Below are 25,598 nucleotides of genomic sequence, written 5' to 3' on the forward strand. Positions count from 1 at the left end.
GTACCCTCTGGCCCTTGACACTCACACAATCGGAAAGGTCCTCTCCAAGTCCACTCCATAAAGACCTTTCAAAATTTGGTTGGTTTTGATGAGATCCTCCATCATTCTTCTAAACTACAGTGAATTTAGGCCCATAGCCATCAAAAACACAAAATACTCTGCAGATACTGGGGTCAAAGCAACACGCACAACACGCTGGAGGAACTCAGCAGGTCGGGCAGCATCCGTGGAAACCAACAGTCAACGTTTCGGGCTGAGACCCTTTGTCAGGACTGAAGAGGGAGGGGGCAGGGGCCCTATAAAGAAGGTGGGGGGAGGGTGGGAAGGAGAAGGCAGGTAGGTGCCAGGTGAAAAACCAGTAAGGGGAAAGATCAAGGGGTGGGGGAGGGGAAGCAGGGAGGGAATAGGCAGGAAAGGTGAAGAAGGAATAGGGGAAAACACAATGGGTAGTAAAAGGAGGCGGAACCAAGAGGGAGGTGATAGGCAGCTGAAGGAGGGGATGGAGTGAAACTGGGATGGGGAGGGAATTACCGGAAGTTGGAGAATTCAATGTTCATGCCCAGGGGCTGGAGACTACCCAGACGGTATATGAGGTGTTGCTCCTCCAATTTCCAGTTTTTCACCTGGTACCTACCTGCCTTCTCCTTCCCACCCTTCCCCCACCGTCTTTATAGGGCCTCTGCCCCTTCCCTCTTCAGTCCTGACGAAGGGTCTCTGCCCGAAACGACTGTTCATTTCCACGGATGCTGCCTGACCTGCTGAGTTCCTCCAGCGTGTTGTGCGCATAGCCATCAAATGTTCCTCATACATTAACCCTTTCATTCTCTGGGTCATTCTTGTAAACCTTCTCTGAACCTTCTCCAGTGCCAACACATCCTTCCATAGATATGGGCCCCAAAACTGCATGCAATACTCCATATGCAATCTGACCAATACTTTATACAGCTTTAGCATTACATCCTTACTTTGAGTCCTCCTGAAATGAATGCTAACATTGCATTTGCATTCCTTACCACCAACTCAGTCTGCAAGTTGACCATTAGGGAATCTGGCACTGGGAGTCCCAAGTCCCTTTGTGCCTCCGTTTCTGAATTTGCTCCAAGTTTGGAAAATACCTCATTCTACAGTTTTATTCCTTCTACCAGACTGCATGATCCCAGACTTCTCTGCACTGTATTCCATCTGCCATTTCTTTGCCCATTCTCCTGAACTGTTAAATTCTTTTCGCAGGTTCCCTGCTTCCTCAACGTTACCTACCCCACCACCTATCTTTGTATCATCTACAAACCTGGCCACAATACCTTCAATTTTGTTATCGAGATCATTGACACATAACATGAAAAGTAGTGGACCCAACACCAAACCCTGTGGAACACCAATAGTCACTATCTGCCAACCAGAAAAGGACCCCATTATTCTCACTCTGCCTTTTGCCAGTCAACCAATCTTCTGTCCGTGCTAGTGTCTCTCCTGCAATACCATGGCCTCCTACCTTGCTTAGTAGCCTCAAATACGACATTTTGTCAAAGGCCTTCTGAAAATCTAAGTAAACAACTTTCACTGACTCTCCATTGTCTATCCTGCCTGTTATTTCCTCAAAGGATCCCAATAGGTTTGCCAAGCAAGACTTTCCCTTGAGGAAACCATGCTGACTTCGGCCTTTCTTGTGACTCCAACTTGCTTGAAACCTCATCCTTAATAATGGGCTCTAGCATCTTACCAACCACTGATGTCAGGCTAATTGACCTTTGCCTCCCTCCCTTCTTAAGAGTGGAGTGATATTGCAATTTTGCAGTCCTCCAGAGCATTCCAGAATCTAGTGATTCTTGAAAGATTACTACTAATGCCTCCAAAATCTCTTCAGCTACCTCATTCAGAGCCCTGAGGTGTAGTCTGTCTGGTCCAGGTGACTTATCTACCTTCAGACTTTCAGTTTCTCAAGCACCTTCTCCTTAGTAATATCGACTACATTCACTTCTGTCTCCTGACTCTTGAATTTTTGGCATGTTGCTGGTGTCATTTACATTGAAGATTGATACAAAATACCTAGTCATTTTGTCCGCCATTTTGCTGTTCACTATCATTACCTCTCAATTGTCATTTTCCAGCAGTCGGATGTCCACTCTTGTCTCTCTCTTATGCTTTATATTTCTGAAAAATAACTTTTGATATCCACTTTTATATTATTAGCTAGATTACATTCAAATTTCATTCTTTTTCTCTTCATTGCTTATTTTAGTTGCCTTCTGTTAGCTTTTAAAACATCCCAATCCTCCAGCTTCTGACTAATTTTTTACTGTATTTTATTTGAGTTTGCTTTTGCTTTTATGCTGTCTTTAATTTCCCTTGTCAGCCTCAGTTGCCTCATCTAAACCTTTTTGCTTCTTTCTGCTTCTTTTTGCTTTTTGTTTTTGCTTCTTTAGGATGAACTGATGGTGCGTCCTCCAAATTACTTCCAAATCTCCAGGCATTGCTACTCTCCCATCATCCCTGCTATCGTCCCTTTCCAGTCAACTTTCGCGAGCTCCTCTCTTATGCCTTTGTAGTTATCTTTACTCAATTGTGAGACTGATATATCCAAATTTAAATTTGCCCTCTTAAACTGCAGGGTGAGTTTTATCATTATTTTCACTGGCTCCTAAGGGTTCCTTTATTTTAAGCTGCTTAAACAAATCCGGTTCATTACACAATACCAAATTCCGAATTGGTGTTTCTCTAGTGATCCCTACCTCAAGCTGCTTTTAAAAAGCCATCTTGTAGGTGTTCCACTATTTCCTTCTCTTGGAATCCAGCACCCCTTGATTTTCCCAATCTACCTGCGTATTAAAAATATTGTAACATTGCCCTTTTTACGTGCCTTTTCTGTCTCGTTTTGCAATTTGGACCTCACATCCTGGCTACTCTATATAATTCCCATCAGGGTCTTTTCAACCATGCAGTTTCTTAACCCTACCCACAAGGATTCTACATTTTCTGATCCTATGTCAGCTCTCTCTCAGGATTTAATTATTTTTTTTACCAATAGAGCCACTCCACCCGCTCTTCCCACCCTGTCTGTCTTTTCTATTGGATGTGCATACTTGAAAGTTTAACTCCCAGCTGTGATCTTCTTTCAAACACAACTGTGTTGCCCACAACGTCATACCTGCCAATTTCTAACTGCGCTATAAGCTCATCTTAAACTCAAGAGATTCTGCAGTTGCTGGAAATCCAGTGCAACACGTACAAAATGCCGGAGAAACTCAGCAGGTCAGGTCAGGTCAGGGAATAAACAGTTGATGTTTTGGGCCAAGACCCTACTTCGATTCATCTCATCTACCTTATTATGTATACTGTATGCGTTCAAGTATAACCTTTTTAGTCTTGTGTTTGTTCACCACTTTTCAATTTTGTCTCCACCTTGCCTAAAGTCAAATTCTCATTTTTTTCTAAACTTAGTTTTTTTCTTTATTCTGAAGACTTTAGCAACCTCTCCTGCACTTTACTTCCCTTTTACTTTATCCATACTTTTCCAAGCTGTTGAACTCACCTCCCTACTTTAAATCCCTAATTTAAAGCCCTATCCTCAGCCCTAGTGCTGTGTTTTATGAGGATCCTGGTCTCAACATAGTTTAGGTGAAGCCTGTCCCATTGGATCAGCTCTCTCTTCCATTACTGATGGCCAGTGTCCCACCAATTCAAATCCACTTTTCCCTCACCAATCTTTGAGCCACACATTTAATTCTCTGATTTAATTAACTCTGTGTCAATATGCATGTGGCTCAGGTAACAAACTAGAGATTATTACCTTTTCGGTTTTGTCATTTTATTTCGTCCCTAGCTTCTCAAATCCCTCAGCCCAGCCTCTTTCCGTGTTCTTTATTATGTTGTTGATGCCCATGTGGACCACAACAACTGGAGGTCAACTGGACAGCCTACAATCTGGTATTTTACACTGAATTTAATAAATATTGAATTCTCTGCCTTTTGGTACACCGCTCCCCCTCTGTCTGCTGCTCTTTCTCCTCCTGATCTACCCAGCCTTTTCTCTCTTCCACTAGCTCCATCGGCCCATTTCCCACACATTCTTCCCCTCTGCTCTCCCCATGTCTCTCCCTTTAATCCATGCTTCACCTTCTCCTGTCGGACTCCCATCTCACCCGCCAGTTCTTGCTCTACTCCCCCCCCCCCCCGCCACCTTTTCATACTGGTTACCTCCCTTGTATCGTTTTGTTCACCTGAAGAGTCTTGACCTGAAACATCGACTGTCCATTTCTCTTCATAGATGCTGCTTGACCTGTTGAGTTCCCCCATCAGATTGTTGCTCCAGATGCCAGCATCTGCATATTCCTGTGTCTCCCTGTTGTTAAGAGTGAACACAACATCTTTGGGCACTGCTGTGATCTCCCTATTCCTGCCAGCTTTTCCAAAGCCCTCCCCAACCTGTGTGCCAGGTTGAACCTGACTCTTCACAACATCCTCAAAGCTCAGCTTCAGCAACCTCCCACCCACCCCTCCACCCAGCCACCCCTTCATCACTTCTACACTTTCAAAGTTGCCCACATCTGACCCACCCTGAAGTCAACTGCAGTTAAATGTCTGAGCCATACCTGAAACTTCAGATGGTTATTTACAGTGATCTAATGCCTATACCTTAACTTGTGTGCTCACCTACCACCTCATGATCATGCTGATGTACACTGGTTACCTGTACACCAATACCTCAGATATAAAGGATGCCTTCATGGCCTTGTTACTCTGTTTAATTTCCTCCTGTACTGCCTTCCACCTTCCAAACACAATTCCAGTGATGGAATTGGGAGTACATAACCAGTCCCAGTTATGTACTTCCACCTCTGTTCTGTTTGCACCTCTGGGGCCAACTTTCAGCAACCCAAACCTCTCCTTTATAATTCTTTGCCTAAATGTAATTGCAATAGCCCTACCTAAAATCTACTTTATGGCTTCAAGCCCGGTTTTTGATAACCCATCTCTGCAGAACTGCAGAACATTTTTCTACATTAAGGATGACCCAAGTAATTTAATTGGTATCAGTAAGTGAGGCTCTGTGCCAACTGAAAAGCAGTGTTCTCTGAAGCCAAGGTGAATGCGGCTTCTGAAGGCACATTATATTTAGAGCCAGTGGCACAAGAGGAAGGAAATACCGATTTCTTGTTTTATTTTAAACTAAGCAGCCTAAATGTAGACATATGCCACTTCTGTGGTCTATTTTTGATGTGAAAGATGTTGTAGAAAAGACACTTAAAGAAGAGGCATATACAATATTTTGATACAGTGTGAGTTCTAAAAGCCTTTCAGTTGTCATGGAAAGCAAACGCTGGTGAGGAAAGTAGCTCAGCAAGTTAAGAAAGAAAAACGATCAATAGTAGAAAATGATGCAGTGCTGATTTTAGCACAGAGAAAATGATCAGAACACCGCAGTACATTTTAGAATTTCAGATTGAATGTCCTTTGTAAACAGAGGAATAATATTGAATAGTTTTAGTAATATTTTCTTCTACTTCCAGACTGAAATAATTTTAGGTCCTGTAGTCTGTGGAAAGAACTTAAATACATTCTTAAATTGTGGAACTTCTTAGAGATTTATTGTCTTCCTGCTCTGTTAAAAGTCAACATTTTGCACCTGTGCATTTGGGGTGTCAAACTGGATTGCCCTAGAAATCGGTGTGGAAACCTTGATGCAGACAAATCTTGCCCAGTAAGTCTTGCTCATTATAATAGTTCCAGCACGTAGATGGCTGTTCAATGGGTCATTGCCTCAGTCAGAGGTTTAAGTTTGTGACTGGCTACCCCTATTGAAATGACTCAATTGCAGCATTCCACTGAAGTGAGGTCCCCAGTATCCTTGTTAATATTTATGTCTCAGTGAACATAAAAATTATAGTCTTCTAGCCACAGCTATAATCACAGCTCTCTGTGCATGGAAGCTTGTTTACTGTAACTTTTGCCGCGGTTCCTAAAATATAAAAAGGGTTGCACTTCAATCTCGACAATTAAATATTCTGGGATGTGAGAGACAGTATTTAAATACAGACCTTCCATGGAACTAAAATTCAGTTTTATAAAACTTGTACAAGATTTTGTACAAAACTTGGAAAAATATTCTCAGCACAATTTTTAATTATATTAACTGATAGCTTTTATGTTGCTGCATCATTCTGAATGACTTGAGTTCAGTTTGAAGGGAAATGCACTCAGTGGCCAGTTTATTAAGTATACCTGTACACTTGCTCAATTAATGCAAATATCAAATCATCCAATCATGTCGCAGCATCTCAATGCATAAAAGCATGCAGGCATGGTCAGGAGGTTCAATTGTTTTTCAGACCAAACATCAGAATGGGGAAGAAATGTGATTAAGTGACTTTGACTGTGGAATGATCGTTGGTTCCAGATGGGGTGGTTTGAATATCTCAGAAACTGCTGATCTCCTGGGGTTTTCGTGTACATCTGTCTCTAGAGTTTGCAGAGAATGGTGTGCAAAATCAAAAACATCCCATATGCTGCAGTTCTGTGGACAAAAGCGCCTCGTTAATGAGGGAGGTCAGTGGAGAATGGTTAGATTGGTTCAAACTGACAAGAAGGCAACCGTAAGTCAAACAACCATGCATTACAACAGCTTTGTGCAGAAGAGCATCTCTGAATGCACAATACGTCAGATCTTGGCGTGAGTGGGCTACAGCAGCAAAAGACCAGAAACATACACTCACTGGCCATTTTATAAAGTCATTCAAGTACCTAATAAAGTGGCACTGAGTGTATATGGAACATGCTGCCAGATGAAATGATAGATGTGGGTATAATTACAATGTTTTAAAGACAAATGACAGAAAGGTTGTGAGGGTTATGAGTCAAATACAGGCATGTGGAACAAACTCAAGAAGATGATGCTGTTGACATGGATGAGATGAGCTGAATCATCTGCTTCCATGATATATAACTGACTTTATTTATCTATTCATAAAATATACTTCCTGATGTCTGTTTGCAAGCTCTGATCACTGAATTGGTGACAGGTATGTACACACACATTTATAACACATTGTGCTAGTCAATATTATAACCATATAACAATTAGAGCACGGAAACAGGCCATCTCAGCCCTTCTAGTCCATGCCGAACTCTTACTCTCACCTAGTCCCACCGACCTGCACTCAGCCCATAACCCTCCATTCCTTTCCTGTCCATATAGCTGTCCAATTTATCTTTAAATGACAACATCGAACCTGCCTCAACCACTTCTGCTGGAAGCTCGTTCCACACAGCTACCACTCTCTGAGTAAAGAAGTTCCTCCTCATGTTACCCCTAAACTTTTGCCCTTTAACTCTCAACTCATGTCCTCTTGTTTGACTCTTCCCCCACTCTCAATGGAAAAAGCCTATTCACGTCAACTCTATCTATCCCCCCTCATAATTTTAAATACCTCTATCAAGTACCTGCTCAACCTTCTACGCTCCAAAGAATAAAGACCCAACTTGATCACCCTTTCTCTGTAATTTAGGAGATGAAACCCAGGTAACATTCTAGTAAATCTTCTCTGTACTCTCTCAATTTTGTTGACATCTTTCCTATAATTCGGTGACCAGAACTGTACACAATATTTTGGTAAGGGAATTGCTTAAGGCATTAGGCTGTAACCTTCACCATAAATATGTAGAGTAATGAGAATGTCATGTCAATCAACCCTGATTTCATCTCATTAGCTCCCAAATTGACACTCAATACTCCAGCTTCTAACCTTGAACCAGCAACAGGAAGGATTATCTCTTCACCACCCTACAAGCATTAACTAAGGGCATCACTCTTGCTTGTGCCATGTGGTTGCTCTCAAGTTTGGTGAATTTGTTGATATTTGTGATCGGAAGAAAGAACATAGAGAGCAAAAGGTTTTCAGTAAGAAATTATGTTTTTATGGATTCTAGGAATAAATCTCTTGATTGGACATCAGTCGGGGAGTGCATGAGTCATCTGTGCTTCAGTAAAGCCTTGTGAAAATTGACCATCTGCTCTGGGCATTTCAGAAAAGGGCTGGTATCATACGGGTAGCAGTTCACCATACAGACTGGCTCAACGACGAGCAGTAGAGTGGCTTTAAAATCCGTAGAAGTCCAGGCACTAAATGCTCATGGCTTAGAATCAAAATATTCTATACATCTGAATTTCACAGCTTATTTCTGGCTCAAATAGGATTGGAAATGCAAAGTCAATTTTTTTTGTGATTGAAATCAATACCAAGCTTAATTCAAAACTGTAGATGAAATGAATTAGCTTAAGATATTACACATTAGCTCATACTGTGTAGTTTTTAAATTGCCTTTCGCAGTTCAAATTAGTTGATTTGAAAATTCTGTTCTCTTCTGGTTTCACGATCTTGTGATATATGTCTAGAGAACTATGGTTTAGTTCATTTGCAATTGCAATAGTATCCATGGGATACCCAAGGTGCAATTCTTTATTTGCTTGTAGATTTATTAATTATCATGAAATATGATACATAAATCATCAGAAAGAATAGATTTGTCAAGACATTTTCTTTGTTCTTATTTATCTGCTGGTCTTGTTAACATATTCTGGCAAGCATTAGGTCGTGTGGAACTGGTTGTTAGTGAAAACATTTGTATTGATTTCTTCTATAGCATAGAAATGTACAAAGCAGTGAAAGAGCTCACTGATAAATATGTTGCATCAGAATCTGGTTTAATATCACTGGCAATATGTAATCATAGAGAAAAAATGTGATTTAATGTAAATTATATTATAATGGCTCCATCTGTCTAAGTAGACAATGGATGCGCCCGGTTTAGGACTCAAGTGACCTCTCCAGGGTGCAGACCTGGGCGATGAATATGGAGATCCTGGGCTGCCCAGACATCAAGATCCCCCTCTCGGCCTCACGTATGTGGTCCAAAGGAATGCGAAGCAGTACATTTGGCATCAGCTTGGCTGCAGGAGCTGCTGGGAGGTGACATGATACGTCATCCAACCGCCTTAGGGGCTCCACTCCGGATTAGTGTAGGGTTTACTCCTTAGCCTTCTCTTCTCCCGAAGATACCCACAAGGCAGTAGGATCCGTAATCCTGGACAGGGGCCCATCCCGGGTACTGTTAGCTGGAGCCAGCTGTGCCTGGGACTCGAGGAAGGCAGGGTTGTCACGCCTTGTAGTAGTGACATATGGAGGCACTACCCACTACCAAGAGGAATATATATATATAAAAGAGTTAAATAAGCAGTGCAATAAAAATAGTAAGGTTTAATGCCCATTCAGAAATCGGATAGCGGAGGAAAAGAATCTGTTCCTGAGTCACTGAGTGTGTGCCTTCATCAGACTGCAGAGTCCTTGAAACAGTCTTGGAATATTCAATTTAGTTCAGTTCAATTTAGCGCTATGTCATTTGTTGCCTGCGGGCCGCAGAGCCAGTCTGCTTTGATCTGTGTGTTATTTGCTTGTTTTTTTGCTGTTTGGGTGTCTGATGTTTTCTTTGATGGGGTTCCATGGTGTTTGTTTCGTAGCTGTGTATGGGAAGACAAATCTCACTGTGGTATACTGCACACGTTGATAATGTACATACTTTGAATCTACAGTATACTACCTTAATCTAATAACCTATCAATCTCCGCTTTGGGGGAGAGTTCTAGATTTTTACTGTTGCATTTGAGAAATGCTGCTGCCATATTTGATTTCTAAATGATTCGGCTCTAATTTTAAGATGCCATTGTTTAAAGAAATTGTCTTCAGACTGAATATTCATTTTCTCCTACCTTCAAAGCAGGGGTTCCCAGACTAGGGTCTATGGACCCCTCCGTTAATGGTAAGGATTCGTGGCATAAGCAAGGTTGGAAATCCCTGCTTTAAAGTATGGTTAAATAAGGAACTGAAATAGTTTTAAGGGCAAAATGAGCCGCTAAACTCCACTGAGGACTCGAAGACGTAAATAACATTTGATGAAAGCTTTATGTTCAAAGTTTGGCAATGACACAACAGTAGGTCAATATTTATAAGCAGTATAAATTGAAGCAAAAAAATGACAGATTTATAGAATTAGTGAAGCAGAGGAACAGGTCTTTGACCCTTGTGTATATCAGCGGAGAGTGAAGCTCTGTTGTGGCACTCCAGGTTTTTTGGCGGCACTCAATGGACAGGCCTCAAGCTGCAGAATTGCCTGCTTTTCAGCTGCCGGAGGAGAGGCCTGTGAGCCATCTTGTTCTCCTGGGGATGGGGATGGCGTAGAGCAGTTGTGGTGGCTGAAGATTTAAAATGGACTGTATACATATATATTTGTCTGGTTGCGTTTTTACTAATGTTTTACTGGTATATATGCTTGTATATGCCAGGACTGAGCTTCAAAGCCACGGTGTTGCCTAGCAGGCGTCGGGGACCAGTCGACAGATGATATTGGTAGGTTGGGGGGGTTTGGACTGTTTATATACATCCATATTCTGAGTTGTTGTACTTTTACTGATAATCTATGTGGATTTATTCACTTGTATGCATCAAGCCACAGTGTCAGGGGGTTGGTGGGGAGGTGAGCCTTGGATTTCTCATTACATGATTGTGATCTTTGGTGTGCTTACTGTGTGTGACTGTTGGTAATGTGTCTTTGCACCTTGACCCCGTAGTAATGCGGTTTCGTGTGGCTGTATTCATGAGTATTCATATATGGTTAAATGACAATTAAGCTTGAATTGAAGGTAAATGCTTGAAACGGTCAGCAGGATGTTTATGGAAGGGAAGTATAGGGATAACATTTTAGGGTGATGTCATTTTACCAAATGGCCGGCTGGTAGCGTAGTAGCATCAGTGCCGGACTTCAGAGCGATGGCTCCAGAGTTTGAATCCAGCAGGCTCCCTTGCATGCTTTCCATCTGTGCTGGGTTGAGTATCGAGCTAGCAACTCAGCCTCGTAAAAATAAGAAAGCCTGCTAAAACGTCGTCATGGCAGCATCCCAATGACTCCACTTGGAGTTAAGGGCTTTCTTCTTCTTCCTCCTCCTCTTCCTCCTCCTCCTCTTTCTCTTCTCCCCAAGCGATGCATTTCAAATATTTCTACTTTAATTGGCTGAAGCTATTTATAACCAGTTAGAATCCAGGTGTAGAGTTCATTATTTCTCTGGACTTGATGATGTTTGGAAAAGGTGCAGAAGGAAATTGGATAAGATACATATTTTTAAACATATAAATGTGAATAAAGTAAAACCAGATTACTACTACCAGCCAAGAATGCAAAGAGTGAATAATCAAAAGAAATATTAGTACAGAATATATTGGGAGTTTCTTCAGTATATTAAAATGAGTATTTGAATTAAGGTAGTAGAGGAAAAAGCTATGATGTTGCTCGAAATACACCTGGATACTCTGATGAAAAAGTTGTGCATGAAGATAATGAACTTGGAAATACTGTATGTGAACTACTTTTTCCCCTGGCTTCTGTTATGTACTATCAGTTAAAAAAATATGTTTGTTCTGTTGCAGAAACTATATGATTTGAATCTTAATTGGAGTTTATTTAAGTAGCTGATGAGAGTGTAGATCTTTTGTTCACTGTCATTATAAGTGATTACACTGAACCGTGCATTCTTTTTTGAAAATATATCTAATTACATGGTTCCCTTAGTAGGAGGCATTCCATTTCTATGACATTTTGATTTTGCTTCCCAGCTGCACCTCACATTTTTACTGTAAATTGAGAAGAGGGCGAGGTAGAAGGTGGAACAGAGATCTGGAGAATCTGATCTCAACAGGAAATGAATTAGCAGTCTTTTTGAAGCTGATGCATTATTCTGCAGCACGTGTAGGAAATTGAATGTTACTCTTGTATTGCCAGTAAAAACCAGCATAAGAACCAGAGCTGTCAGGCTGGGTAACTGCTTCTTACCCAGGCTATTAGACTTCTTAACACCCTGCTGCCACCCAGCATGCACGTACACTTTGTCTGAATGTCCTGCCATGACCCCTCACCCCATCCCACCCCCTACTCCCCAACTCACAGATACACTCTCATCTTGCACTGGTCACTTTTCACCTTTTATTGCTGCTGTTTCACATATTTATACAACTGTTGGTTTGATTATAGTAGTGCCAGTGTCATTACACAGTCTGACATAAACAGGCACTACACATCATATCAACACACATAAAAAGTGCTGGTGAACGCAGCAGGCCAGGCAGCATCTATAGGAAGAGGTACAGTCGACGTTTCGGGCCGAGTCCATTTGGACTAACGAAGGGTCCCGGCCCAAAACGTCGACTGTACCTCTTCCTATAGATGCTGCCTGGCCTGCTGCGTTCACCAGCACTTTTTATGTGTGTTGTTTGAATTTCCAGCATTTGCAGATTTCCTTGTGTCTGCGTTTTTAACTTCACATCATATGTCACTCAGAACTTGTGCAAATATTATTCTTCTGCCTGTGCGTATTGGATCGTAACTGTATGACGCCAGAGGATCGATGTTTTGTTTAGCTGCGTACGTGTGTATGGCTGAATGACCATAAATTCGAACTTGAAAAATTTTGTTTTGTGGCAAATGTTTGTTTTAAAGTCGGGGATTGCTGCAGTTTAAGCTGATAACTGTTTAGCTGGGTTTGGGAAGCAGGCAGGCTGTATTAGGGGACTATCAAATGATGTGATGTTACCAAACTTACTAAGAACTGGCATCAAATTAATGTGAACGGTGAGGGTTTGGTTGATTATTTACTTGTTTATCCATCCACATATCTAACAACATGGAATAGGGCCTTTCCAGCCCTTTGAGCCATGCCGACCAGCAATCCCTCTGATTTAATCGTAGCCTAATCACGGGACAATTTACAATGACCAATTAACCTCCCACCAGTAGGTCTTTGGACTGCAGAGGAAACTCATACGGGGAAAAATGTACAAACTCCTTACAGGCAGCAGCAGGAATTGAACCTGGGTCACTTATACTTCAATACATTGTGCTAATCATTACACTACCGTGCTGCCCTATGTGGTTTTGTTGTACTGGATCATACCTTAGTTTACAAACATCTTTATCTTCCATCATTTGATTGTTTATTTTAAATGGTGAAAAGCTTCAGACAGTAGTAGATAATCCTAAGCATTCTTGTAAAGAGGGCTCCATCTTGAGAAGGGTTTGAATAATAAATTACTGGTTAAACTGTTATCAATTTGCATAGTTAATTCTGCCAATATTCACTGGACAATCGGACAATCTAACAATCTATGTTCCAAACCTATTCTGGTATCTGTCCCCCACTTTTCCTTCGCTACATCGACGACTGCATTGGCGCTGCCTCCTGCACGCATGCTGAGCTCGTTGACTTTATTTACTTTGCCTCCAACTTTCACCCTGCCCTCAAGTTTACCTAGTCCATTTCTGACACCTCCCTCCCCTTTCTAGATCTTTCTGTCTATCTCTGGAAACAGCTTATCTACTGATGTCTACTATAAGCCTACTGACTCTCATAGCTATCTGGACTATTCCTCTTCTCACCCTGTCTCTTGCAAAAACGCCATCCACTTCTCGCAATTCCTCCGTCTCCGCCGCATCTGCTCTCAGGATGAGGCTTTTCATTCCAGGACGAGGGAGATGTCCTCCTTTTTTAAAGAAAGGGGCTTCCCTTCCTCCACCATCAACTCTGCTCTCAAACGCATCTCCCCCATTTCACGTACATCTGCTCTCACTCCATCCTCCCGCCACCCCACTAGGAATAGGGTTTTCCTTGTTATCACCTCCAACGGGATCCCACCGCTAAGCACATCTTTCCCTCCCCACCTCTCTGCTTTCCGCAGGGATCGCTCCCTAAACGACTCCCTTGTCCATTCGTCCCCACCCCCCCATCCCTCCCCACCGATCTCCCTCCTGGCACTTATCCTTGTAAGCAGAACAAGTGCTACACATGCCCTTACACTTCCTCCCTCACCACCATTCAGGGCCCCAGACAGTCCTTCCAGGTGAGTCGACACTTCACCTGTGAGTCGGCTGGGGTGATATACTGCGTCCAGTGCTCCCGATGTGGCCTTCTATATATTGGTGAGACCCGACGCAGACTGGGAGATCGTTTCGCCGAACACCTATGCTCTGTCTGCCAGAGAAAGCAGGATCTCCCAGTGGCCACACATTTTAATTCCACGTCCCATTCCCATTCTGATATGTCTATCCACGGCCTCCTCTACTATAAAGATGAAGCCACACTCAGGTTGGAGGAACGACACCTTATATTCCGTCTGGGTAGCCTCCAACCTGATGGCATGAACATTGACTTCTCAAACTTCCGCTAATGCCCCACCTTCCCCTCGTACCCCATCCGTTATTTATTTATATACACACATTCTTTTTCTCTCTCTCCTTTTTCTCCCTCTGTCCCTCTGACTATACCCTTTGCCCATCCTCTGGATGGGCAGGACAGGACAGAAGGGTCTCGGCCCGAAACATCGACTGTACCTCTTCCTCGAGATGCTGCCTGGCCTGCTGCGTTCACCAGCAACTTTGATGTGTGTTGCTGGAATTTCCAGCATCTGCAGAATTCCTCATGTTTAAGAGATGGATCAAGTGTCCATTTTACCATGCAAGTGGTCTGTTCAATAGTTTTAACAGTGGGATAAGCTGCCTTTGAGCCTGCTGGTACGTATTTTCAGGCGTTTTTAATCTTCTGCCTGTTGGGAGAAGGGAAGAGAGAGAGAGAATGACTAGTATGGGTGGGGCTTTTAGACCATAAGATATTGGAACAGAATTAAGCCATTTGGCCCATTGAGTCTGCTCTGCCATTTCATCATGGCTGATCCATTTTCTCTCTCAGTCCCAGGCTCCTGCTTTCTCCCCGTATCCCTTAAAGTCGTGACCAATCAAGAATCTATCAACCTCTGCCTTAAATATACCTAATGACCTGGCCTCCACAGCCGTTTATGGCAATGAATTCCACAAATTCACCACTCTCTGGCTAAAGAAATTCCTCCTCATCTGTGTCTTAAAAGGATGCCCCTCTTTTCTTTTGATCATGTTGGCTGCTTTACTGAGGCAGTGATAGGTCTATTTGGAGTCTAGGGAGGGGGAGACTGGTTTTGTAATGTGCTGAGGTGTGTTAATCTTATCTTCCTTCGGGGCATTCACTTTGGAATTCGCAGTTGCTCTGAACCAGAGGCTAGTACTGTTCTTTTGTTCCCTTCCCTTCACCTTTCTCTCCATAGATTTTCTCATTTCTTCCCTATGTTGGCCTCCTTTGTTCTTTACTGTCAGTACTTAACCTCACCTTGTTCACTCCAACCCTTCCAGATACTTGTAATGCATTCAGAGCTCCTCTAAGCCTCAGTTTGCTGATGTTCCACTCATTTACATAGCTTTGCTTGCAACGTTATCCAAAAATGTGGTGCCAGGTTCTGTGTATCTGAGTGCCATACAGCTTTACTGTGGCATGCAAAAGTTTGGGCACCCCTGGTCAAAATTTCTGTTACTGTGAATAGCTAAGCGAGTAAAAGATGAACTGATTTCTAAAAGGCATAAAGTTAAAGATGACACATTTCTTTAACATTTTGAGCAAGAAAACATTTTTATTTCCATCCTTTATAGTTTTAAAATAACAAAAAAGGAAAAGGGCCCGAAGCAAAATTTTCGGCACCAAAAATAGGCCAAAAAGTTCTATTCAAAAGGTTCAAAGGAACATCTAAACAAGCCTGATGCATTTTGGAAACAAGTCCTATGGACTGATGAAGTTAAAATAGAACTTTTTGACCGCAATGAGCAAAGGTATGTTTGGAGAAAAAAGGGTGCAGAATTTCATGAAAAGTACCCCCCCTCCAACTGTTCAGCACGGGGGTGGATCGATCATGCTTTGGGCTTGTGTTGCAGCTAGTGGCACGGGGAACATGTACTGGCAGAGGGAAGAATGAATTCAATTAAATACCAGCAAATTCTGGAAGCAAACATCACACCGTCTGTAAAAAAGCCGAAAATGAAAAGAGGATGGCTTCTACAACAGGATAATGATCCTAAACTCACCTCAAAATCCACAATGGACTACCTCAAGAGGCGCAAGCTGGAGGTTTTGCCATGGCCCTCACAGTCCCCTGATCTAAACATCATCAAGAATCTGTGGATAGACCTCAAAAGAGCAGTGCATGCAAGATGGCCCAAGAATCTCACAGAACTAGACGCAAGGAAGAATGGGCGAAAATCCCCCAAACAAGAATTGAAAGACTCTTAGCTGGCTACAAAAAATGATCACGAGCTGTGATACTTGCCAAAGGGGATGTTACTAAGTACTGCCATGCAGGGTGCCCAAACTTTTGCTTCGGGCCTTTTTCCTTTTCTGTTATTTTGAAACTGTAAAAGATGGAAATGAAAAAGTTTTCTTGCTTAAAATATTAAAGAAATGTGTCATCGTTAACTTTATGCCTTTTGGAAATCAGTTCATCTTTTACTCGCTTAGCTATTCACAGTAACAGAAATTTTGACCAAAACTTTTGCATGCCACTGTATCTTTTCTACAAGTTTTTCTAAGTTGCCATTCTTCTATGCCATTAATATGCTAACCTGGAATCTAGCCTGGGTAGCCACAATTTATCTTAACTGGAAAAGAGTGCACTCATTATAGCCTGTGGATATCCTCTGTGATGAGGATCCTGGTTTGCTATGTTTCTTTTTGATAATTAAGCAGTTTTGATATAGTTATTAATATCATCGTCCTCTGGCGGCTTCTGTCTCTAGTGTCCACGAGTAAGACCACTCTTTGCTTACATTCCAATCTTCATTCACAGTCTAAGATTCAACGTCTAAGACCAAAGAACTGATTGTGGACTTCAGAAAGGGTAAGATGAGGGAACACACACTAGTCCTCAGAGGGGGACCAGAAGTGACAAGAGTGAGCAATTTCGAGTTCTTGAGTGTCAGTATCTTCTGAGGATCTATCCTGGGCCCAATATATCGATGCAGCTACACTTCATTAGGAGTTTGAGAAGATTTGTTATGTCACCAAAGATACTCACAAATTTTTACAGATGTGTGGAAGGCATTCTAACTGGCTGGATCACTGTCTGGTATTGGGAAGGGGTGGGGAGGGGTGCTGCATAGAATCAAAAGAAGCTGCAAAGAGTTGTAAACAGTCAGCTCCATAGTATCCAAGATGCCTTCAAGCAGCGATGCCTTAAAAAGGCAGCATCCATCATTAAGGATGCACATCACCCTGGTCATGCCTTGTTCTCTTTGCTACCATCAGGAAGGAGGTACAGAAGCCTGAAGACACACACTCAATGATTCAGGAACGGCTTCTTCCCCTCTGGCAACCAATTTCTGAACGGACATTAAATCCATGAACACTACCTCAATACTTTATTATTTCTATTTTTTGCACTTCTTATTTAATTTAACTATTTAATATATATATTTACTGTAATTCATGTTTTTTCATCTATGATAATGTACTGCTGCCGCAAAGACAGCAAAGTTCATGACGTTTGCTGGTGATATTAAACCTAATTCTGATTCTGAGTTCAAGATATCAACTGAAATAGTTTCTTTTTCTGTGTATCTGGAAAACACCTGAGAATAAATGCTCGAAACTCGAAATAATTTCAGTAACTAGAGAGCCAAGGAAGTGGAAACAGTGTGTTCACCGCATGGCTTTTAAAGACAAAATGTCAATTTTTCTCCCGTTAGCAATCCCCAGGAATGCTATTTTTAACTCATTCTGGGAGATGAGTAGATGAGGTGAATGTAATTTGTAAAGTAAATGTCAATAATCCACTTCACCTGAGTCACCTGTTAACAGAGTACAGATCCAGACACGTCCTGCCAGATTAACATAGTTGCCAGCTGCTGTCCGGTAATGAACGTACTGGCATGGGGGATAAAATTACCTGATCATATTTGCAGATCGGTTGAACCAGTGGTAAAACACCCGAGATACAATTCTTGTATAATGTAAGCTCAACCTCAATAGTATGCATTAGATGGATCAGCAGAAACCTAAACACAGATTCTAAGAGGTGCAGTGAGTTGTGACCAGACACGGAAGAATTGTATCGGTCTACAATCTGAAATCTCAAAATCAAAAGTCATCCATCTAGTAGTACAAGGCAGTGAAAAAAAGGCAGGTATAGTCTACCATTATAATGCAGTTTTTCTCCTACAAGGACAGCTATCCTTTCCCAAGCTGTTTTTCTCCCCCAGATTGGTGAAAAAGCTTTTTAAAAAGTGTTATTTTCTACAAATTTTTGTATAATTTTGTAAACCCAGTGAGTGCAGCTGAAATTGCAGTGGTGAGAAGAGTGTATTAATGAGAATTTTAAATATAGTTTGGTAGAACTAATACTTTGCAAATGATTTGTCCAAAGAAAATTGGTCTTCAATGGGAAGATTTTGCTGGCTTTTGCTTGTTCTTCTGCAGCATTCTTGACACAGGTGCCAACAGCTTTGGGTTTATTGGTCTGATTGTGGAAGTTTGAATGTATTGGCTGTAATCAATACATTTTTTCCTGCTACTAGATTTCATAATGGGACCTACACATTTCTTTGCCATTCATTTGGGCTTCCAGATCCTGAATCAGCAGTAACATGACTCTTGAATGAGGTTTGTTGGCCTAATGGGAATCAAAGGAAGAATAATGTTAGTTACATTTCATTTCTTGAAATAATTATTTGAAACTTCTATTAGTTTTCATGCTGCTAAATGATAGACAAATTCAGGACCTAGGTTGAAAGCTTTGACAGACAGGATAGCTGGTTGTGTGGTTTCGATGTCTACAAAAGGTGTACTGAGAATGTAATGGATAGAGGCCGTCCTATCCTGCACATGGGACTTGGTTACTTTGCCTCTTTTCAAAACCTCACTACATGGCTTCAAGCTGATCAGAAAACAAAATCATCCATTTAGATAAATCTGAGAATGGAGAGTGCAGATAAAGTTCTCTTTGAAGAAAATCAGACTTTTATGTATTACAAGATGTTAGCAGAAATGTGTTGAGATGCATATTGTCAGTTTAGAAGCATCAATGCTGCATCTCAAATGGCACCAGTGAACTTAAGTGAAAATAGCAAAAAAGTAGCTTTCTGACTGCTTCAGCTGCCTGCCTTTCATCCTGACCTTGGGTAGTGTTTTAGTGACCCATGCAAATTCTCTCTGTGGGTTTCCTGAAGGTTTGCTGGTAGGTTTGTTCGTAGGTTTGTTGGTTACTGTTAGTTACCATGTAGAATAAGTTAATGGGAAAAAAAATAAGTAAAAGGGTTGTGAACAGGTATGAAAGAGAATAAATTGCATCATGAATGGGGTGTAGGTACAAGATACTCTGAACTAACTGCTTTGCATTATCTCAGTCCATTGATTAGTAGTGGTGTCATACGAAGTTTGAAGGTTTTCCTGTTGTTGAATACAAAACTAAGATGATATCATGAACTGCACATAAGAGAATTCTGATTTTAGTTTTTTTTTAATTTTTCACAGGCTGCACACCAACAAAATGTGGCAGGGCAGTGAAAGACACAGTGGTAAATCGAGAGGAGGCAGCAAAGATGCTACGGTATATTTAATTTTTTAAAAATAATAATGTACCAGTAATTAATATCAAAAACTGAGGGAATAAATAGATTGTAAAGGTTGGTACTATTACTTGTCAGCATGAATATTTGTACTCATTCCAGACTCTCAAACCCTTGTTTGTATGTACAGACTGTGCATGTTGGGCTTTCAGTATTACAAAAGATTCCAGATTGTTTAGTGTAATTTCCAGTACATAAATGTAAAGGAGAACAAAAAAATTAATATTCTGGACCTGATGCAGCACAAAAGTTCACAATAAGATAGAGAGCACAATAAAAAATACAATAAATATAAATACATAAGCTAGCTTATATACATATTTTGATTATATGTGTATATTGTTTTGAAATGAGCAAGGTGCCATCAGGTGAAATTTAGAAAACTGTGTAATAGATTGGTGAGGAGGTAAAGAATCAAATGTACATTTTGTCAGTAATTGGAAATGAGAAATAGTTGACTGAATTACCTTATCCCTCCCCCTCCATTGTCCTTCAACTTCCACTCTGCTTAGTGGGGTGTCTGAAGTCAGCAATTCAATGGATGGCTGCATATTTCTATCCAACCAATTTGTCTTTGAAGACCATGAAAATTTAAAGAAGGTAGACAACTATAAAGTAGAAAGCAAAAGTAAAATGGTCATTCAACAGCAATTATTATTTAAACAGTATAATTAAAGTAAGCTTACAATTGAATAAATTTGCTTTTTGTGAGACCCTAGATACTGGACAGCAAATTATAAACAGAAACTGATTACGTATAACATGAGCATCAGTACAAGTTCAGTTTTTGGATTTTTAAAAAAATATTTTGTATCTAAGGAGCTTCCTGTTAAGATTATTCACTCGCTCCAGAGTTACATTTCGAACAATTGTGATGTATTCATTAAGTTAGCATTGATGCCTTTCAAAAACTTCAGTTTCTTAATGCTGCCTGGGAGTTTCTTCAAAGACTGAGTTAGTTGAAAGCAGGTAGATGTTAGATACCTGAAAACAAAGGTGTTGTCCAGTTACAAAATACATTCTTTTTGTTTATTTTAATATAGAATTTGCATTTTTTTAAAATGTTACAAATCGGTAATCCTCACTAAAACCCTGAGAGTAACTGGATGCTTTGGATAACAACTGATTGCAATGTACTTATGTATATTATATTGGAAGATATTGGGGGAAAAAAGTAAACTTGTAAATACCTGCTTGAGAAATAAAGGATGTATATGAAGTGTGTATAATATCTGTCTTAAAAATTAATGTCCTGTATCTGTCATGGAAACAATATATCATAAACTTCCTATGAAAATTATGCAAAATTAATTATCAATATTGCATTATTAATTGAAACTCCTTGCACTTATTCTCTCCAGAATGCCATTTGGTTTCAGTGCTGCTTACATGACGCCAGTTGTCCTTTCCTCAACAACTTGAGTCTGAACCTTAGACTTTTCGTCGTGCATGGACTAATTAAATCACCATTAGTTCTGCTAACCTCATCAATTCTTCCTGAACAAATTTTGCTGAATCTTTTTAAGATATTTTTGCTAACTTTGAAACTGGATTGGATAACGTATGAAAATACTGGTTTCTAATTATTCAAATGTCCATTTTTGTGCCGAGCCCTGAAATACTTCTAGAACACAAAGTGAGAAGAACGTTACAGAATTTGTCATTTTTGGTTGGATTTTCACAAAGGTGTCCCAATGATCACAGGACTGTACCTTTGTTTCAAACTATAGAAGGTTGACTTGTCTGGAAAAGATTTTAACAATCAAACTCTTAACGCTTGGCATTTGGGCTTGTTTTTAAAATTTGTGTCTGTTATTCTAGTTTCTTATCAGTTTTGCAGTACTGGTCCTCCACTGGTTATCAATGCCTGAGTTGTGTACAGCCTGTATATATCACAAGTGTTTTGGAGACTGGCAGGATGCACTTGACAGTTACAAGCAGTTCACATGAGTGAAAACCTACTGTAACTGAGGAGGGTCTGTATATGAATCTGACCAGTGTGGTACCTCAACCATTTTCCTTGTTCTTTTTAGTTTATTCTCTCCAGTTTACTCTTGATTTTAACCCGATATGAGCTTTGGTGAGGTGGGGTGGGCGGGATAGCGAGTGGAAGAAAACTAACTGCAGGATACTTGTAAACACAAGAGATTCTGCATATGCTGGTCATCCAGAGCAACACACACAAGATGCTGGAGGAACTCAGCAGGTCAGGCAGAGCTTACAGAAATTATTAAACAGTCGACGCTTTGAGCTGAGAGGTCGACTGTTTACGTATTTCCATTGCTGCTGACTGATCTGCTGAGTTTCTCCAGTGTTTTGTGTGTGTTACAGGATACTTGTTTTGTTTTACTTTTATGAATTAAATCATTTTCTAAGCTAAAACCATAATTTGATACTGTTCTGGTCATACTGCATATGAAAGTTTGACCTTGTATTTTCATTAAATTAATAATGTTGCTTAGTAATTACCAGCTGCCTGCATTTGGAGCAGATGTCTTATCTTTTTGATTTCTTACCCCGTAGTGTTTACTTAGTGCTTCTGGTGCTGACAGCTTCATAAATTACAGTGCTGTATCTGATTAGCATGTCAAATTAATTATCTACTGTACTGGGGCAGATCAATCATGCTCTTGTTGAACTTTAGGGCAAACTTCAGGGGCCAACTGAAGTCCTCCTGAATTCTAAGTGTGGTGTAACCAATGTTTGGTGCAGATTCAGATAACTTCCTACTTTTGAATTCAGTTTCACTGGAACCTAAACCATAGTGTCTGTTCTCCTTTTCTAGTCTAGCTAACGTATAGTAGCAATTTAATTGATTGGTGGATTGGTACTTTCCAAGTAATAAATGACCCCTTATTCTACTAGCATGCACTACCTTGCATTTTACCTTTATTGTCCATTCTTTAAGTTTATTCCTGCTGTAATTAGTCACCCTCGTTAATACTGACTAGCTCTCGCGATATGGTATCACTGGCAAATTTAGAAACTGTCCTTGTAACCTTCTTGATGAGAGAGAGGCTGGAGCAATTTCCACGCTAAACAGTGTTGCATCATTTAACCAATGTTACGATCCTTCAAATGGTACCAACCAATGTTATGCTTGCCATGGAGTTTGAATTCCCAGGTAGATCAGATGGAAGTTGGCAGCTTTATGGTTTCAGACGCAATAAAACTGAAGATCTGGAATAACTAAAATGGCAATGAAATAACTCATGTAAGGTTTCTTTTGGGTTATCTTTAGAGAATATTGGCATACAGCAGCTACAAAAGATTGATGGTCAGAAATAATTGAAACATAAGAAATATGTAAAGACGAAAACATCTGCTGATGTTGAAGATCCAAAGTAACACACACAAAATGCTGCGGAATCTCAACAGGTCAGGCAGCATCTGTAGAAATAAACAAACAGTCGACATTTGGGACCGAGACCCTTCTTCAGGACTGAGAAGGAAGGGGGTAGAAATTTGTTCTTTAATTATCAAATGAGTGATGTAATCTGACCTATTTGATGCAATTCTCATGGATCAGTTCAAGCATATATGCTGTTGTTGCATGTTTGTCACCTTATTACTTACATTGGATTCAATAAAACTACGCTGAGGAATATAAATGTATTTTTTGTAAGGTTAACAATATTAGGCAAATGTGGGTTCAGTTTTTCGCAATGCATTATGTGAAGGCAGTTGCCTTGACTTTGTCTCCACTGTTAATTTCATATAATCACGTGGAAGTAGAATCCTAGTACTTTGCAAAATTGACCATTATAATTGCATGTCCTGGACTACCTTGAAAATAAATTTTGCAGCGTTAGAGATCACTTTGTACTTCACTTCAACTAATCATATATATATCAAATACACACACACACACACATATACACCCTCACCTTCCTGCTGTAACTTCTCGTCTTTTTTTCTAGTCCTGATGAAGGGTCTCAGCCCGAAATGTCGACTGTTTATTCATTTCCATAGATGTTGCCTGACCTGCCAAGCTCCTCCTGCATTTCGTGTTTTGCTTTGGATTTCCATCATCTGCAGATTTTTCTTGTGTTTGTGATACTAAATATATAGATACTTTTATGTTTGGTACTTCAATAATTGTGTTGATGGAATATTAAATAGTTTTATTTCCTAATAAATTCCTAATGTAACTCCTTCTTGCTTGTCACAGTACCCAGCTGTTCAGATCTTGTACAAAAATAACAAGCTAAGCTAAAGAATATGATCCTAAAATGCTAAGCAAAATGTTGAAATTAGTTTAAGTGAAACTGAATTGGATGTTCAATTATCACGAAGCAACAATCTTGGCAAGGGGCATTTATTCAGAACTATTTTTCAATTCTTCATTGGGATTTGATTTATTCAATGATTGAGCCTGTTTAAGATTTTTTTTCTGAAGCTTTTATCCCATTTTTTTCAGATTTCCCTGTCCCTGAAGTTGTTATTTTTACCACATTTTATTTCAATTAACGTGAGCTTCTGGATAAAATAAATCTGCACATGTTTCTGTTCTTGTAGTTTAATAATTTGTCGGTATTAACATTAGCATAATTTATGAAAGTAATAAAATTGTTTGTCCTATCTGAAAACAAAAATGGGATTTCTGAAGGGAACAGAAAGTTTTGTTGGTAGTATCAGATAAGGAATATATCTAGTATAAACTAAATGGGTTCTGTAGTCAGTTCTCGGGCTAATATTTTTGCTTTCACTCATAGTAGAACACTGCACTTAATGACTTACAAAACCCTTGGCTTTTATGTTGTCAAAACTTGCATATTGTTTAAAAATTTTTGGAAAACTCAACAGGCCAGGCAACATCAATGAAGAAGCAAGTGTTAATGTCTCCAGTCACTGCTTTTTCATAGGAACATGAAAAATAAGGAAACTGATTGAAGTTGTAGAGAATGGGAAGGGGTGGGAAGTACAAATGCAATGACTGTAATGAATGGGAAAGGACAGTTTGCTGATGTTGCTATCAAAGAGAGGGTAAAGAATACTTGTTAATAATGGCTGATAGATCTAGAGGTGTTGAAATAGAGGGGAAATAGTTGAGAGGAAATAGAAAGGAGAGAGGAAAAAAAAACAATGCTTCAGATACAAAACAGAGTTGTTGCTGGAAATCTGAAATTCTTAACAGTTGGCATCTATAGAGAGAAACTAAGTTAATATTATATTTGGATGATACTGCATCAGCGCTGGCCAGCTCAGATCAAATGGAAAAGGCTGATTGTTTGACCCTGTTGAATTCAATATTGATTCCTGAAAGCTGCATTGTGCTAGACAGAAAACTTGAGTTTGTATTGGATTTTATTGGAAAAACTCCAACGCACAGCTCCAACTCCAATTATAAATTTTCTATTGACACAACTGTTGATGGCAGTATCTTAGATGATGGATGAAAAGGTGTACAAGAGTGAGATAGATTGACTAGTTCAGTGCTATCACCCAGTGGTGTCACAACAACCTTGCACTTGACGTAAGTAAGGTCAAGTAGTTGCTTGTGGACTTCAGAACAACGAAATTAAAACATCCAGCAGTTCTCAACAAGGGATCTGCAGTGGAAACGGTGAGCAGCTTCAAGTTCCTGGGTGTGAACATCTCTGAAGATCTGTCCTGGGTGCAACATATTGATAAAATTATGAAGAATGCACACCAGCGGCTATAGTTCATCAGGGGTTTGAGGAGATTTGGTATTTCAACAAAGACAGTAGCATGAATAGCATGATGTACTGTGGAGGGCATTCTGACTGGTTGCATCACCGCCGGCTGTGGAGGTACCGATGCACACAATCAGAAAAAGCTTCAGCGGGTTGTAAGCTCAACCAGATCCATCATGGGCACTAGCTTCCCCACTGTTGAGGATATCTTCCAAAAGTGATGCCTCAGGAATGCAGCATCCATTTGTAAGGATCCTCACCATACAGGACATGCCTTCTTCTCATTACTACCAACAGTAAGGAGGTATAACTGCCTGGTGATGCACCCTCAACGTTGTAGGAACATTCTTCCCCTTTGTCACCAGCTTTTGGAATTACCTCCGTATTTTGCTCTCTTTTTGCACAATTTATTTACTTTTCATTTTTAAAAAC

At 40.3% G+C, this 25,598-nt stretch overlaps 1 protein-coding gene across 2 annotated transcripts in view; it reads left to right on the plus strand.

Moving 5' to 3' along the window:
• The window catches only part of uts2r2 (urotensin-2 receptor 2), a 111,263-nt gene that overhangs the window by 24,850 nt on the left and 60,815 nt on the right, over positions 1 to 25,598 (plus strand). For both annotated transcript variants that reach the window (XM_063074333.1, XM_063074334.1), the window contains exon 3: positions 19,415 to 19,490. In XM_063074333.1, coding sequence (XP_062930403.1) covers positions 19,415 to 19,490 — 76 coding nt within the window. The remainder of the gene's footprint in view (positions 1 to 19,414; positions 19,491 to 25,598) is intronic.

This window comes from Mobula hypostoma, chromosome 22, assembly GCF_963921235.1.
Source record: "Mobula hypostoma chromosome 22, sMobHyp1.1, whole genome shotgun sequence".
NCBI lineage: Eukaryota > Metazoa > Chordata > Chondrichthyes > Myliobatiformes > Myliobatidae > Mobula > Mobula hypostoma.